The sequence below is a fragment of the Manacus vitellinus genome, unplaced genomic scaffold, assembly GCF_001715985.3.
Source record: "Manacus vitellinus isolate BGI_N305 unplaced genomic scaffold, ASM171598v3 scaffold_54_pilon, whole genome shotgun sequence".
Taxonomy (NCBI): domain Eukaryota; kingdom Metazoa; phylum Chordata; class Aves; order Passeriformes; family Pipridae; genus Manacus; species Manacus vitellinus.
In genome coordinates this window covers 2,840,282-2,857,352 of record NW_021940645.1, presented here as the reverse complement: position 1 = coordinate 2,857,352, position 17,071 = coordinate 2,840,282, and the positions used below count along the sequence as shown (strand labels likewise).

At 39.0% G+C, this 17,071-nt stretch overlaps 1 protein-coding gene across 2 annotated transcripts in view; it reads left to right on the top strand.

Annotated features, from left to right (window-relative positions):
- Window positions 1–17,071, top strand: part of BMPR1A (bone morphogenetic protein receptor type 1A) — a 79,571-nt gene that overhangs the window by 44,615 nt on the left and 17,885 nt on the right. For both annotated transcript variants that reach the window (XM_029963191.1, XM_018081576.3), the window contains one exon: window positions 10,697–10,903. In XM_029963191.1, the coding sequence (XP_029819051.1) occupies window positions 10,837–10,903 (67 nt within the window). In that variant the 5' untranslated portion in view covers window positions 10,697–10,836. The remainder of the gene's footprint in view (window positions 1–10,696; window positions 10,904–17,071) is intronic.

The following is a 17,071-nucleotide window of genomic DNA, read 5'->3' as shown; positions in this document are numbered from 1 at the left end:
GAGGTGTAGTTTGTGTGCATGTGCATACCATGTTGTTTCTGTAGTTATTCAACCCAGCAGATCTACAGTGCACCCAGAGTTGAACTTCGATTTGCATTAAAATTGGTTCTCATCTCGGCAAAACTTGCAGAATAGTAGCAGGGTAAGATAGAGCTCAGACACATACATCTCGAGTCCTGGAAATATTTCTCAGAGCAATAATACTTTGTTATATATTTCATATTGAAAATTAAATATTGCAGATACAAACAGAGACTGAACGCAGCATAGAATTAATTTTGTATTTGTACTGCGGAAGCATTTTCTTAATATAGCAATCTAATTTAATATCTGCAGTATCTGTGAGATAACTCTGTATGTGAGCATGTCATGCTTTACACATTAGCATTTGTCACTCAGATACTGAAAATATCTGAATACTTTGCAGGTTCTAAGTAAGATAATTAATCTTGTAATTACAAGGTATTTGCTCTCAAATGGATTTCAGCGTTTATTATTTTTTTCCTTTTTCCCCCCCTTCTTTTATTTTCTTATTTTGTTGGGCCTTGAAAGCTTTGCTAACTTACTTGTATGTGTCAGGCTTCTCCTTGTAAGCTCTGGGAGTTCCTAGTGAGACAGCTTGTGAGGTTAATACCCCCAGCTGTCCACCTTGCTCTTTTCCTGGAGGTCAGTGCCTCTGTGGCAGTATCAGCAAGTGGCAGCTCATCAGCCACAGCTGTTCAGAGCCCAGCATATTAATTTAAACTGCCATTGATTCTAGGTTAGGCTCTTCTGGACTTGCCACTGACAATACTTGCTCACTTCCTTTGCTCTTGCTGTGATGGTGATAACCTCCTTGTGTTTTGTGCCTGAAGCTTGTAATCTCATAAAAACATCCCAACATGAGTTTCTAGGGTGAGTGTCAAGGCTCACAGACATCAACAATTCATTAAAATTTGAAAGAATAAGATAGGTTGAAATTTTAAGTTATAAGGGCAATATAACAAACATGAAGAACAAACTTAACAGTTAAATGTAATTTGCAAATCACACTGATCTAAAATTTTGTTTCTGTAGTATGAACACTTAAAAAATCATTTTCTCCTGCCACATCAATGTTTTAGGGGAGTGTAAAGGAGGAGCATCTACTGTTTCATTTATTTATCCTATCCAGCTATTAAAATGCCTCTTTGGAAGACTGATGGAGACTGCTCTTTTGAGAATATCTGTGTTATTAGCAGTGGTTTATGGGAACAGCTAGACAGGGAGTTTCTCCTCTCAGCACAGTACAGTGCTGCTGTGGGCATGGCAAGGAGGTGAGGAAAATGAGGATTAAGGCTCACCTTGCCAAGCAGCATCTTGTGTTAGCAGATCATCATAATGTTGAACTTGCCAGTCTTGTCTCTGCTGTTTGTATCGAGCAGATACTGTTAAGAGAAAGCTTGTCTCTTGCCCGTTGCAATGGGGAGTGCTGAATTTGATGATTTAAAAATTATGTGGCTTGCTTATGAAGCATTATTTGCAAGTGTGTTTTTATCTTGCTCATGAAGTGATGTATGAATTCATTTGGACAGCAGTTATCTTCTGGGTAGCAGAACAAAAAAATACGTCCGTGTTGACAGTTTTAAGCGTTGTGAGGGCAAACAGTTTGCTTCTTGTGAAATGCTCTTCTGTTGGCCTTTTTTAATCCCAGATCACATGTCACTTGCTCTAAAAGGGACACCATAGTCTCTTTGTCAGATACCAGAGGGAAAGGGTTTGCAGATTTGTAAGAAGGCAGCAGTGATTCCTCTGTGTAAGGCATCGCTACTCTGTTTGGAAGGGTTGATTTGTATTTTTGGCTGAGGGTTGTCTTCCTAAGTAATGTTTCCTGTCAGTTCTTAATAAATTGAAACTCCATCTTCCATGTGTAAATAAGAAAAAAAAAACAACGAAGGGAATTAAGGTCTCCTTTGTGTTACTCCTTCCTAAACTTATTTATTATCAGCTCTGTTTGGAAAGTATTTCCTTTAGTAACTTTCATGCCCACAACGTGAGTGTGAGGAGTGAGGGCTCCCTGAATAGCATTATCAGGTTGACTCCTTTGACCTTGGTAATTACTAATCTATGCAATCGGGTATTTCTGAGCCTTGTCAGCCTTGCTTGTTTAGCGTTCTATTTATTTTATTGCTTTCTACAAGCCTTGAATAGGAAAAGAGGATTTAAAGAGAAAATAATTAAAAAAAAAAAAAGAAATCCAACTGCATGTTTATTCTTAAAGGGGCGGAGGTCTTCTGGAGGGGAGCTGGCTTGCAGAGGGGGAAGACAGTATTCTTATGCTAATCCGCGCTCTGGATAAGGAGCAAAGCAGCCGTGCAAACAATGGAAGTGGAGCCAGAAAGTCTGCGCTGCAGTCTAGCGCGCCTTGAAAAGCATGTCGGGCCGGGCGCCTGGGGCTGCCGGGAGGGGCCGGGGGAGCGCGCCCGTCCCTGCGTGCGGCTGGCGGCCGGCCAGGAGCCTTGGAGAAATCGCACTACCTAGAAAACAAGAATTCAGGGTGGGAGTGAGGGGAAGAGGGAGAGAAGTAGTTGGCAGTCTTTTTTTTTTTTTTTTTTTTTTTTTTTTTTTTTTTCCTCATGTTAAAAAAAGCAAACCCCAAGCCCCGCATTGAATTTGTCTCGGCCTCGTCGCTGCCGTTTTCTTCTCTGTACCGAACTTGAAATTCAAGAGATGTGTCTTTTAAATAGCAACCACTTTTTCTGAGTGTTCTGCGTGAGAGATGGAGGTTTCAGCAGCGTGCCCCTGCTCGGAAATTAGCCTACACTACCCTCCTGTGGGCAAAGTACTGGGATTGGGAAGCCTGTGGGAGCCGAGCTGCAGACTGGCCTAGGGATGGGTTTCTGGTCCTCCTTCCCCTGTAGGAGAAACCAATGTCAGGGACATAGCGGGAAAAGCATGGGTTTGTCTACCCTGCTTTGTTACTGATTAAAGCCAGTGACACACACACAAAAAAAGGCTGCTTTCCTTAGGCATCATGAAATGAAAAATATGCTCTTTAACCACCAAACAAAAACCCGGTTTCTGGAGAACTCTTTGTGAGTTCCAGAATTTGCATAATCACCTTTGCTTTGGAGACAAAAAGCAATTGTGAATTTTTTCTTCTGAATTGGGCAGAGGTTGTAGGTGTAAGAGAAATAAGCCATGATCATGGGATCTAAGTATAATAAACACCCTGTCAGTTTTTTGTTCTGGGGATTTTTTTGACATAGATTAATGAAAAACTGTCCTTAAATTATGAAAAAATTACTGTAAGGTTGTGAAAACATTCATTAATCGTCTTTACAGTGCTGAAAGGGATGTTGCACTTTAGAAAACCCTTTCTATTAAAGCACTTATACTTTTGAAGGCACTGGCATTGATTTTAGGGTCCATTGTTCACATCTAAAGAAGTGAGCAAATGTATACTCAGGATTGAGGCCCAGCTTTTTCCCTTGCTCAACCTATGTATACTGTTTGTATAAAATTATTGTAACTCAGAGCCAAAATGTGTGATAAGTTTTGTAGTATGACCATGATATTTTTAGTAGTAACATGAAAAATTTCTGGAAGTTTTGATGAATTTTCGTCCTGTCGCTTATGTTTAGTGAGTAAAAGGCATTCTGTAAGTTTGTTTTTGCAAAGGAAATTTAACAGGTTTAGGTTATGATTCCCTGTTTGTATTTGTTAAATTTAGAGATGGAATGCATTAAATGTGGAGACTTTTCTCCTTGTTCACATTAACTGGTATGACAGTAAGGAAATAACAAAAATTATAAATAGGTAATAAAAACATGATAGCTTCTGGGTAGAATACCAGGATTTGATGTCATTTATGATAGAAATAGCATGGGTGTCCATTTACCAATTGTCTAAAGGGCAGAAGCTCTCAGACAGCTAATCACCAAAGTGATGAAGAAAGGGAAATGGCTCAAGATGCATAAAAATTGTGTAGCAAAATCTCATTTAAATATGCTCAAATAAGAGGATGTGTCATGTTTGTAACAGACTAGGATATGTCTGAATTCCTGATGGCATGGCACTGGGAAAACAATTTTGCTGCATTTCATTACAGTTAATTTAATGGTAGAAACTTTGTAGCAGTTAGTTAATTGGAATTCCAGAATAACAGTAAGATGGGCATTCAGGAGTCCAATGAGTGGCGTCCCCAATTACCTAATTGTGCTGGGCATGGTAAAAAGCAGCTCAGCTTTAATTTCTTCATGGTTAACAACTTTGTTTATGAAACAGACAGATATATCATAATTTAGTACTTTGGGTTCTAAATTCTACTGTAATATACACACATTTGATATTTGCAAGCAGTGTGAAATCTTTCTTTCAGAAGACTTCTGTGTGACTATCCAAGGTGGATTTTGGTGACTTTTCCCACTGGCCAGAAATAAGTCCTTTTGTAACACTGTGAACTGTCTTGCTGCAGAAAACAGCTGTTAGGGACTTGCGTTTTTTTAATGATCAGACATGTTGCAATACATGTATTCTAAATCCCTGGTTATAACTGTCCTGCAAAGGGAACTAAGATACAATTTTTCATTGCAGACTTTTGAGAAGGATATAATACACTTCATTTAACATTTCAGACTTCATTGCAGCTTGTAGAGGGAGAAAAAATGTTGATATAATTTACACAATCTCTTGGCTTTTAAATTTATGCAATTGGGAATAGTTTTAAGTAATTCCAATACAATCCATAGTTTAATGGAGTTATTTCTGTGAACTTGAACAGATTAGTGCCTAAACAAACAGGACCTTATTTGAAGTTGGCTTTTTTGATGGCCGTGTACCCAACTAGCTTGCAATAGCCAGCAGACTTCTCCATCAGCTGTAGGATTTCTTGACAGATTTTGGTGGTGGATTTACCTTGTTGTTTGTAATTTAACGTATTTGACAGCACTTAAGTGTAGGTAGTTTGAGTGTTTCAATATGACACTTTTCTACAATTTGTGTAGGCGTGCCCTGCAATATAATAATAGAAACACATTTAAAAAGTAGGCTTGTGCAAGTATTTGACAGAATGACACAGTGCAGAATCTGACACTTTCTTGCTATGGACTTGGTTAAATTTTACTATTTGACTTTGGATAAACTAAAGCTAACTATAGTTCTTTTTGTATTATGAGTAACAAAATGAAGTTGTAAGAGTCTGCTCCCAACCTGTCACCTGCAGCTACATGAGCTACATGCTTTGTTAAACTAAAGACTAATTAATTTTTTGGACTCTATTTAGTTTGAAAATCTGCCCTAGAACCTTCTAACCATTGGTTAGAAATGGTCTTCTAATTTCTGACCTAAATAAATTTTAATGGCTAATCCATACCTACTTGTTGTTGAACGAGTAATTTTCTTCAGGTTAAATAGCTGTCTTGTGTTTCCTTGTGATAATTCCTGCTGTATTTTCAAAGTGTAATCATTTCTCCAACAACTTTAACTATCTTAACCATATTATTTTCTTTTCTTTTTGTTTCCTGTAGTGGGTTGACCCTGGCTGAATGTCAGGTACCCACTAAAGCCACTCTTTCACTCTCTTCTGCAGCTGGACAGAGAAGAGAAAATATAGCAAAGGGTTCATGAGTTGAGATAAGGATCAGGAGAGATCAGTCACTGATTACTGTCTCAGGCAAAACAGACTCAAAGTGGGGATCTTAATTAAATTTATTACTAGCAGAATCAGAGCAGGGGAGTGAGAAGTAAAATAAATCTTAAAAACACTTTCCCCCCACCCCTCCTTTCTTCCCAAGTTCTACCTCCTCCCACCCCCCAGCAGTGCAGGGAGATGGGAATGGGGATTACAGTCAGTCCATCACAGGTTGTTTCTGCTGCTGCTCAGGGAGAGGAGTCCTTCCCCTGCTCCTGTGGGGAATCTCTGCTCCAGCACGTGGAGCACCTCCTGCCCCTCCTTCTGCACTGACCTTGGTGTCTGCAGAGTTGTTCATGTGTTCACTCCTCTCTTCTCTGGCTTCAATTTTCATCTGCTCAACAACTTTTTTCTCTTTCCTAAGCATGTTATCCCAGAGGCATTACTGTCATTCCTGATGGACTCAGCCTGGGCCAGTGGCTAGTCTATCCTGGACCTGTCTGGCCTTGGCTCTGCTGGACATGGGGAAAGGAAGCTTCCAGCAGCTTCTCACAGAGGCCACCCCTGGAGCCCTGTCGCTACCAAAACCTGGCCATGCAAACCCAGCACATCTCCAAATGTCTTTCTTTCCTGTTCTTGAGATAGTGAGGATCAATCCTCCTGGGCATATGTTGAATTTATCAATCGTATTGTCTCTGCTATTCATGCCTTACTGTTTCCCCTGGGAAATTTCCCTAGGAAATACTAGAGTAGTGTTTGTGTCTTTCTCCCTGCAACATCACATGGATGTGTCTGATGTTCTGTAATCAGTCGGTGTCCTTGAGTCCTTGGACACAGCTGGCTCCTATGCATAAGCTTTTGGTCTATGCGAAGCAGAAATTCCTCAGAGTTACCAATACACATAACTTTCCCAGTTTCATGCAGTTGGACTTCATTCCACTTCTGTTACTTTGGTTCTTCATGTGATCCCAAATCTTCTTGCATAAAAGCAACACTCAGCTGAACTGACAATTCATGTTTGTCAGCAAAGTTTATTGAAATTTTGCTTTTTGTGCCTAGTTCATTAATGAAAATGGTGACTGTTCTTCAATCAAGCTGAATCAAGAATCAAGGTCCTTGAATGTCATTTAAACTAGACTGCTAATCTCTGTTCTTGAAAATACTTGTCTGCCCCATAGTGAATTCTCTGCTGTTCTTACAATCCCTCTTTCCTTCATCCAAAGCAGTAATTTTCTTTGTGGCACCGTATCAGGTTTTTTGTAATCTAACAGGAAAGTTGTCATGCACTGGCTTAGACTGACAGTCCAGTTTATCTCTGGCATTCTGTTCCAGCTCAAAGTTCTGTTCGAAACTGTACTTGTGATTGAAGTAATATGCTTACAGCTACCTGAGTCACTTCTTGCCCCAGTTACACATAGGAGAAACATTTAATATGTTTTAGTTTTGTTTTGGCAAATACATTAACTTAGTATTATATGTACTGCTGCAAATATTTTGAAATATCTTGTCTGTTGAAGTGGATTATATGTTCTAATTACTGTGAAGTCCAAGATTGACATTTTTTCATGTACTCCCCTTTTACAGTACTGTCTTTGTTGTTGCATTCAGCAATATCATTCTTTATTGAAATTTGGAACAGCACAGCTCATTTGGTTTGGGGATCATGCTGTTAAAAATATTACATAGCCACATCTAAAGAACAGTTACCACTGAACTCGGAGTCATTTTGGACCATATGACAGATCTTGCACACTTCCAACTTTATTTTTTTGGAATCATACAGAGCATAGGACTAGACTGTCGTGATAGTGCCGTGAATTCACTGCCAAGTTCCACTTCAGAAAGAAACACACACAGTTTTAATAACAAAAGCATTTTCTTCAATAAACTCTTATTAGGAAGGATAATAAAATACACTGCAGACAAATTGGGTGTTACAATTGATGAATAAGTTACTTTTTAATGGGTCATAGCTGAAAGCTTCTTCTTGGCTACAGTAGAAAAAAGAGAGATTGGAAACTTCAAAATCAACTGATTGGCTTATGGGTTTGAATTTCTTCAGCATGATTCTGTTGGCAGAGTAGCATTCCAGGTGTTAATTGGGGCTTTAACACATTTGAAGTGGTTATTTAGTTGTGTCATTTTACACTGTTACATCAAGTAGGTTTTGGAGAAATTCCAGCTGTTGCTCACTTTCAATAGTGTGCCTTAGCAGGACTGCTAGTCTTCCTCTTTAATGGGAATTCATTAAAGATGGATCCATTAAAGATTGTGTGATTTGTTTTGGTTTTAGTGAAAGATTTTCTCATATGAAGGTCATAACTATGTCCTTTTGGGGTGTGGCATTTGTTAGAAGCACTAAAACACTAGTCTGATTTTTTGGAAGGTTTTTAAGCTGTTAAACTACGTAGCTGCATTGGAGTGCCAGGTGATCTTTAGAATTAAATGTGCTCAGTTTTGTTTCTGCACAAGACCAAAATAGACTATTAGAGAACGAATTGTCTTAGCTTGTTTAGCTCAGAGACTTACAGGAAGAAAACAAAGGGTTCAGGGGATGGGCAGTAGAATAGGATATGTGTCCACACTGCAGTTCACATAGTTCTGGGACATGCTGCTGTGGGGCAGGTGAGCTTAAGCCACCAATTGTGTTGCCATCAGTGCAGCAGGGCTCAGCAGTGCTTGTCTGCCCAAGCCTTGAACCAGCCATGGGGCCTTCCTGGCTAAGGGGGAACTTGGCACTGACTGTAGCACCAACAGAAAGATCCACCAAGTGATGGTGCCATATGTGCATAGGAATTTTTCTTTGCATCTTTGAGGTATTCTTTTAAATGCTGATAGGCATTCTCAAATTAGAGTGGGTTTAAAATGGGGAATTATAACAGAATTTGTTCTCTGTTTTGTTTTATTATATGGTTTTATATACATTTTTATACATGTATACATTTTAATACATATATACCTGTGAAAAGTGAAATATTGACGGAAGGAAGACTCAGGTACAAAATACTGGTTCAGGTGGAGAGCATTATTTCTTGCATAGGTTTGGACAACACTTTTGGAAACTATCTTAGCTTGTCTCACTGAACAAAAATCATCATGAAATTGGAGTGAGTTGCATTAAAATGTTGTGGTTTCCCATTTTTTCTTGACTTTTTGGTAACATGCTTCATGGTACAATAGCAAATAGATGTTCCTGTGCCAGTGTGCCCGCTGACCTTATCGAACTGGGGAGCAAGATCCCCAATTTTCTGAAAGTTTAAAACGCCCCTATTCTTGAAATGTACAAGAGTGTGACTGTGTGTTCCTTCCTGAAACTTGCATGGACAAGAAATTATTTTTAAATATACTTTAAACAGGCTATTACTGGGGGGGTGGTGGTTTTTTGCTTGATGGAATACTGTAAATAAAGTCTTCATTGTATTACTACATACAAACTGTTGGCAGTTTTCATCTTCCACGTGTTTTATTGAGGATTGGAAGTTCATTGCCATTGAAACACAGAATAAAGCAGTATTACTTACAGGTTTACGTTGCTGGTCTGATGTTTTATAACTAGAAGGACGTTCCTTGTCAGCTGTCAGAACTGGTCCCGTTTCTTGTGTATAGGGAGGACTAAGGAGTGAATATTTCTGCTGTCACATTGCTTTACCTCTGCCAGGCCAGGAAGGTCACTCTGAAGTCACTGGTGCTCCAGATGCCTACAAAGCGTGTTTCTGAGCCTCTCACCATAACCTGGCAGCAATCCTGGCAAAGGCCAGGGCTGCCATGGAGCTGGGGGAACTCTGGCGCGGAGGCGCTTTGTCCTGCGCTGGGGAGAAGTCAGAGATGTGTGAAAAGTAGGCCAGGGGTCGGGGCGGCCGCCGCGCCCGCCGAAATTGGAAGTGACGGACACCTCCCGGCTCGGCCGCTAATTTGCCTCCATGTTAAATGCCTCCGAAGACTAATTAAAATGAAAAGTTCTTGGGTCTCGCCGACAGACAGATTGAGTTATTGGTGCTGGAAGCGGCCACCAGCAGTAATTGCGACCCATCCCCGGGCGAACGCCAGGCTTGGCATTCATGAGCAGCGCCAGGCTGACAGGGGTCAGGGGGTCAACCCCGCCGAAACAAGAGGCCGAGGAAAGGCAAAATCAGCCCTCTGTTCATGGCTGTGCAGCACTGCTTTTGTTACCATTAACTGTTTAGGTGTTCGAGCTGCTTTTTGGTCCTTTGAGGCCCAATTACACTTCCCTTGTGAGTTACCACTGAAAAGTTCTTTAAGCAGAATGTGACCACAACTCTTGCAGTCTGAAAAAGTAACTTCTTACTCAGCTTGGCTGTCTTAGCTGTGTGTTCACCCTCTGCATGAGGAGAGTTATATTTTATTTGTGGAGCAAATGGCGTGTGTCTATAGTAGCGTAATTTTTCAGGAGGGATTAATTTGCCCACAACTTGGGGATATCCAGAAGGATGTCTTGATTCTAAATTGGAGTTAATATTGTCTTTTTTTTGTTGTTGTTAAAGATGTGGTGCTGTTCTAGGAGACATAGGTAATGTAAGTATATTAAGTAACTAAACTAATTGTTAAATTTAATACAAATTTAGTTTTCTTCCATCAGAGAGGCTGAGTGTTTTTGCAATAAAGTTTCTCTACAAGCATTTTTCAACTGTGGCCTAACATGGTAGTGCTTTTTTCCCTTATAGTATTGTGGATAGTCACCATCGAGTTTCAATTCTAAGAAAAATAATGAAAATTAGTTCTCATGTCTGTAAAGAAAATAGTTTTCTATTCAGTCTGTGTTAATCTGTTGAATACTACCTATAAAAGCTGTATGCAAGTCTAAAATTATACAACTGTGACTACTGCATTAACATATCTAATATTTTTTCTATAGGAATGTAAAAGCATCCCTGTGGGTTTTTACCAGAAGTGCATATTTCAGAAGAACCCTGCTATTCCATTGGATAGTAAACATGGCTAATGTTTTCTTAATAAATCTTAATAAACATATGCTTTTTTTTTCCCAGACACATGGTTACAATCAATGTGATGTAAAATCTTGAATATTTTTTCTTTCTTCCGAAATACAGAGGGTTTCTTAACACTTTGTTTTATTGTATCTTTCAGGAAACGAAGGTGGAAAAGTTAGGAAAGCATCTTTGCAGTCAAGCACCAAATCTTGTATTAGGCTTCACCGAACAGACTGAGCTTAACATTTGTCAAGCAGAAGGGGCAGTCGCCTTGCACAGGAAGGATTAAAGTGAACAATGACTCGATTGAGAGTTCATGAGCAATTGCTTGGAGCCTATCTGCTAATCATTCTCCATGTTCAAGGTAAATATGTACCAGGTAAAATAAGGTCATATTTTTGATTTGTAACAGAGTTGTGTGTTTCCCGGTGCTTGGAGTGGGATTTTTTTGTTTGGAGTTCCTTTTGCAGGCAGGTGACTGGTCTGCCTGATGTGCTGTATGGACGCTTCCTGGAAAAGAAGGACATTCTAGTGGTCAGGTGTTGTAGTACAGACTAGGTCTATTTTAGCAAATGCTTAAATAGAGACAATACCAAAAATACATAGTACACCATGGAGCAAGTTATATGACCAGCAGAAGTGAAGGTTTGACTTCCTGAATTTCAGTTCCCTATACGTGTACATACTCGATCCCTTTGAACTTGACTCACTGAAGAGATTGCAGTATGCAGTTCCCCGTGCCTTCTGGTGCTCCTAGCAGCCAAGAGATAGTGTAACCAATCTAAATTAGCTTGGTGTGCCTACTTGATGGGCCAAGCTGAGGCTGTGAGATATTCACAAATAACCTGCTTTTCAGTTAGTGAAGACACTCATTTGTACATCTGTTGCCTTTCCAGCCAGTTATTAAAAACTTTGAAAATCCAGTTATTAGAACCTGAACTCCTTTGTCAAATTGCATTGAATTAAAAAATAATATTTGGAACAGACTAATGTTACTATCTCATGCCCTATCAGGAACTGAAGTTTAAGTATGAAGATTATAACTAGTTTGTGGGAAACTCCATTTTATGATTATTTCCTTACTCCTTATTAGCAGCTGTGTCTGGCAGATCTGATTCTGTAGTTGCCTGTAGCTTAGAGAAGTGGCAGAAAGGCAGAATGGTATCTGAGCTGTTGGTGGTACTGCATTGCTGTGGCTGGCACTTGAGCAGTAGTGCTCTGCCTGTCCAGCAGGCATGTACATATCTCACTGGTCTCTGTGTAAGATGACTTGTTCTCCCGGCTGTGCACCTTTCACATGTTTGTGCACAGAGCTTTCCATATGTTTTCAGAGAGACAGAGAAGACTGATTTGGTACTGCCATTTAAATACTTGATTATGAAAGGTTTCATATTCTCTTTCCATGCTTAGATCAATTACTGCTTAGTGCTTGATTTTGAGATATTATATGAGCTTTTTACTTTCAAGAATCACAGTTCAATGAACCCATTAAAATGTGGAGAGGAGGAAGCCTGGGAAGTACCCAAATGACAATCTTTCTGTTCTGTTTCTGGTGTGTATCTGCAGTATTAGATTAAAGGATGTAGCAGAGCTGTCTCTTTCAAGACTATGCTTGATCCATAGCTTGACAACTGATTTGAAGAGCAGACTTGCATCAGCCTCTTCCCATGTGCTGGTATTTAAATGAATAGTGTCTCAGAGCACATATCTAAGCTTTTTCAAGTCCTACCCCACACACACATTCACAGCTAAGCTTTTATGGAGCAAAAGTCCTCTCTGGACCCGTGCAGTATTACACTTTAGCTAAAGGTATTTGAAACTGCTGTTCTCCCTTTTGAGTTTCCTGTGGGGTTTGCTCCAGGAGGCAGCCGTGAGCACACTGAGGGTTCTGTATTGTTTGGTACAGCCTGCGGACTTGTAAACACTTCTCTTCCAAAACCGGACAGGTGTTTTTGCATAATTGCCAAGTTCCTTGTGCATTTTCATCTCTTTAACCTGTAGAGGCCAAGAATAGTGTCACCAAACTTCTAGACCTGCTCTAAGCACTGGTGTTTGGCTTGATTCAGTCTGTGTGTGCACACATGCACACCTGTGTTCCAGGAGTGGGAAAGAACGTCGGCCTTAGTTTGATACTTTGCTGTTGCAGCGAAGATTTCAAGGTTGAAAGCAACAAAACAAACATAAATCCAGGATTCTTCTATCTTCGTCACATTACTTAAGTTGAAAGAGGAAAATTCTCCAGACTGGTCCCTCATCCTGTTGTGGACATGCAGTTTTTAATTTCCAAGAAGTAGCCGGGGTTTGGGTGTAGTTGAAGTTTGTAGTACCAATTTGCAAATATTTGCAGATAGCTCTAAGGTGCTTAGGTTGGTTATGGGCACACTCTAAAGGAAATTTTGGTGAGAAATTAGGAAAGAAATTTTTACTGTGAGTGTGGTTAAGTATTAGAACAGGCTACCTGGGGAGGTTGTGCAACATTCATCCTTAGATACAGTCAGAATTTTACTGGAATGCCTGGTCTGACGTAGAAGCTGGTCCTGCTTTGACCAGGTGATGGTACCAGGTGACTTCTAGATGTCTCTTCCACCCTGAAATAGTCTCAGACAGTGTTTTGCAGTGGAGCTTGTTCTACTTGTATTCAAGCAGTTTTGCTGCTTCTTGCAGCAGATACCAACTTCTTCCCTGTTCCTTTGAAGAGACTGGGAAAGATATGCTTTGTTCTTTTTGCTGAAGTCATGGTTACCCCTTTGCATTAGTCAATATTTAGCATTTTACTCATAGGCCTTAGCAACTGTTTTCCTCTTTAGATACAAATAGAAATAATATTACAAATATACAGGTCTTCTAGTTACTTAAAATTAAATTACATTAACTCCTTCCATGACCATATTGATTAATAATGGTTCAGTAAGTAATTTCTAATAAGTATTACAGCTAAATTAAACTTAAAGACTGAAAATTTTTTTTTCAACTTCTGAAGAAGAAATTACCTTATCTCAGAAATATTCCTGACTTTCAGATCAATACTGAGGGAATTCTGAAAGCCATGGAAAAGTTGAGCTTACTTGAAACATTGTTGTTTCTTTGCAAGTTGCCTAAGGGCTTTTCTTCAAACATGAAATATGTTTGGTTTCCAAGGATGGTGAGTAAAAAACAGTCAGGTCTCTCTGCTTGTCCCTCGATTCATGGAGGAAAGAATTAAGTTGATAGTCATGAAGTATTTGAAATTTTTTTTAGGAAAGAGACAATCTAAAGTGAAAAGTCTCTAAGAAGTGGAAAAATAGTTTCAACAAGGAAAATATATGTGGGATGTTGCAAAAGTGTATCATAAAGTAACCAGCAGAGGTGGAGAAGATTCATTGTGAGGAATTGAAGAGAATTTGCGTGATTTACAGGAAGAGGAAGGAAAAGCAGAGAAAGTAGAAACGCCCAGTGTCTGTGCTTTGAGTATCTGGCACACAACTTAATGCTTTGCTCCCTTGCTTTTTTTGGAAGCTTCTTCAGAATGGTAGGAATTTCAGGGCTTACCAAGACCTGAGAGAATGATAATAGCAAGTGTGTCTGTAAACGAGCATGTATATGTACATACCAGATTCCTTAGCAGGTAACTTGAAAAAGCAAGTGGCTGCATGTGTTGATTAATGTCAAAATATTCTTACAATAACAGCAGAAAACAGGCAATTCCATGACATTACTGGTGAACAGCTGCAATTTCTCAGGTCGTTACTACGGGGCAGGGGGACCAGTGGATTTTATTTTTGGATTTTATCTTTTTTGTAGCTTACAGGACTTCTTCACTTAGGTTGAGAAATGGTCAAAAATAAGCCTGGGTTGCAGATGGGTATATTTAATAACAACCTTTTCAATTAAAACATTTTTGTGTTTCCTTTCTTGCTGTGGAGGGCCTTTGCAATATCTTTAAATCTGTGACTTGCTCTGCATCTTCACCCACCTACTTTTGCTGATCTAAGGCAGGAGGTTACAGCTTCAGTTGCAGTTGAGGACTGCAGCAAACAGGCTTTTGTCCTCTCCCTAGTGCAAGTTTTTCATTCAGAGAACCAGTTTTACTTCTGAGTAAAGTTCTTCCTTCATTGTTACAGTGCCCTGATAAACATACCTGATCAATATTTGTAACAGAGCAGTAAAGTGCTTAACATATACTCAAACTTGTTCTCGTAGATTTGGGGCTGTGTTGCTGGCAGTTTAATTTATTTGGGGTTCATCATACCTTCATGTATTCTTCAGAGACACTGCAGAAGACAAGTATTATAATCCTTGTAAATTAGTTGACTAAAAATGCATTAATAGTGTTCGATATGTATGAAGGTTTATTAAAAGTTAAATTTAAAAATAATTAGTGTCAATATTAAATATTAAAATGGCCTTGAAGTTGCCACTGTTCATTAGGGAAGTGGAAAAAAAAATCTGTGGAGGTTTGATTTCACTGCTCTAATTACTTTTATTCAGATATTTGATATAGATAAAATTCATACTTTTTAAAACCTTTATGCATTTTCTTATTTCAGGTGAAGTGGTTACTGAATTCAAATATATAAACTAATCTGAAATAAAATACTCTAAAATCTGTAGAATGGAAGTTAGAGTTGTCAGTAGCTGATTCATTACTTGAAGACAGTATAGTTCTGTTTACTGGTGATTTCCCCAATTAATGACTGCATCTGTCTTTAAAATATGGGTAGTGAACATGTATTCTTCAATATTTGTCTAATTAAAGTCCTTCTAAGGAATTATTAAAAGTTGATCTATTGTTTTATTATAATTTCACGTTTAAGTAACTTTATTCTTTAAAAGTCCATTTAATTTAAATTAGAATGCAGTGTACTTTTTTTAAAGTAAAATACACAACATTTTCATGTCTCTGGCTTTTATACTGAATGCATAAGAACAGAGTAGTTTGTCTTCAGAAGTGACTTTTTTGGGGAGGAGAAGTGGGAACAGAGCCTGGGGATTGCTGGTTGGGAAGGTAAGGGGGCAGGAGCTGCCTGTCTGTGTTGAGCACTGGTGTAGCTCCTGGGAGAGCTGGAGGGAAGGAGAGAGGTTTTAAACAAGTAGTCTGGGAACGTGCTGTGATTTTTAGGAACCAGTTCTGCTGGAGGAGCTACCTCTAACACGCCTGGTCTTTGGAAATCACAGCCTTGATATATAAAAAAGTACTATAGGGAGAACTATGGTTAAAATGCAAGACACAGAGCTCACAGAAGCATTTAAGATACTTTCTTTGCACTCGTTACAGTTTTTCTGATTTTTTTTTTTATATTATTTTGTCTTTTAAGGGCATGTGCTAGTATTGTACTTAATCCATGTCAGTTGTACCAAGGTTTAACTCACACAGCAGAACAAGTTAAATCATTATGGAAGTTTGTGATAGGTAAATATGGAGTGGATAATTTTGCAGTGTAACTTAAAACTAGCACATAAAATTTTCAAGATATGTCCTTTTTTCATAAGGAAGGCGTATCTGACATAAAGAGTGTTGGTACAGCTTCCATCTTTGAGAAGAGCCCCGTGTGGGTGAGCCCTGAGCTGGCCCCAGCCAGCAGCAATAGCACCAGCAGGAGGTCAGGTGAAAGTGGTCTTCTGGCATTCTTATTTAAATGTTGGATTTCTTGGAGTTTGCAAGCACAGATCGGAATAGCTACAAAGAAATGCCACTCGTGCTGCAGTTCTGCTGGGATAAATCCCTTTTAAGGATCGTGTACTCTGGAATAGAAATGTTTTTATGGGCAACATCTCTATTACAAATTCAGAAAGCTATCAAACAACTTGACTGCTGTTGGCCACGCTGCAGCTGTATGTGTGGAGGAAGAGGGGATACAGTTAATAACAAACTGGAGGCATAATTTAGCTTTTGTATTTGTCTTCATTTACTGCTGTCTCTGAATTTATTAATAGAGCTGGGGGGGTTTTTGGGTTACACAGATCTTTTCTTAGATCAGAAGACTTAATGAAATTATACATGTATCTTGGCATTGACTTGCAACCAGGTTAGCTCAGCTTTTAGTGGTTTGTAACACCTCAGCATCACACACAGTATGTTTGAGAGACTTATCCACGTTAATATTTGTGTTTGAAGCCATGCTTTCAAGTAGACTTAGATTTCTGACTTAGTGGAATTTTTAATATCCTGTGCTTCTTTGAAATACATTTTATAGTCTTATTTTCTGTGATTGGAAGAGGTAGTGCTTTGAATAATTTATATTTTTGATCAAGGGCTGGATGTGATACATTGGCAGGCGTTGTCCTATTTTAACAACTTACTATTAACTCTTTTAAAAATTGTATTTATGTTATTAAAATAAAGTTTAACAGAAAGCCATTTAAATGTTGTCCTGTCTTTAGCAGTTGTTCACACTTCTAGAAATCTACAATGAATGCAGTATGTATGGTGGGGCAGAGCAAATGATGAAATGGGAACTTGGAGCCCCATCAGGTTTTTCCTCATCATTGTCTTACACTGTATTTATGTGAGGAGAATGTTCCAGCTCAGTGTCACTCTGATATTTTGTTGAAT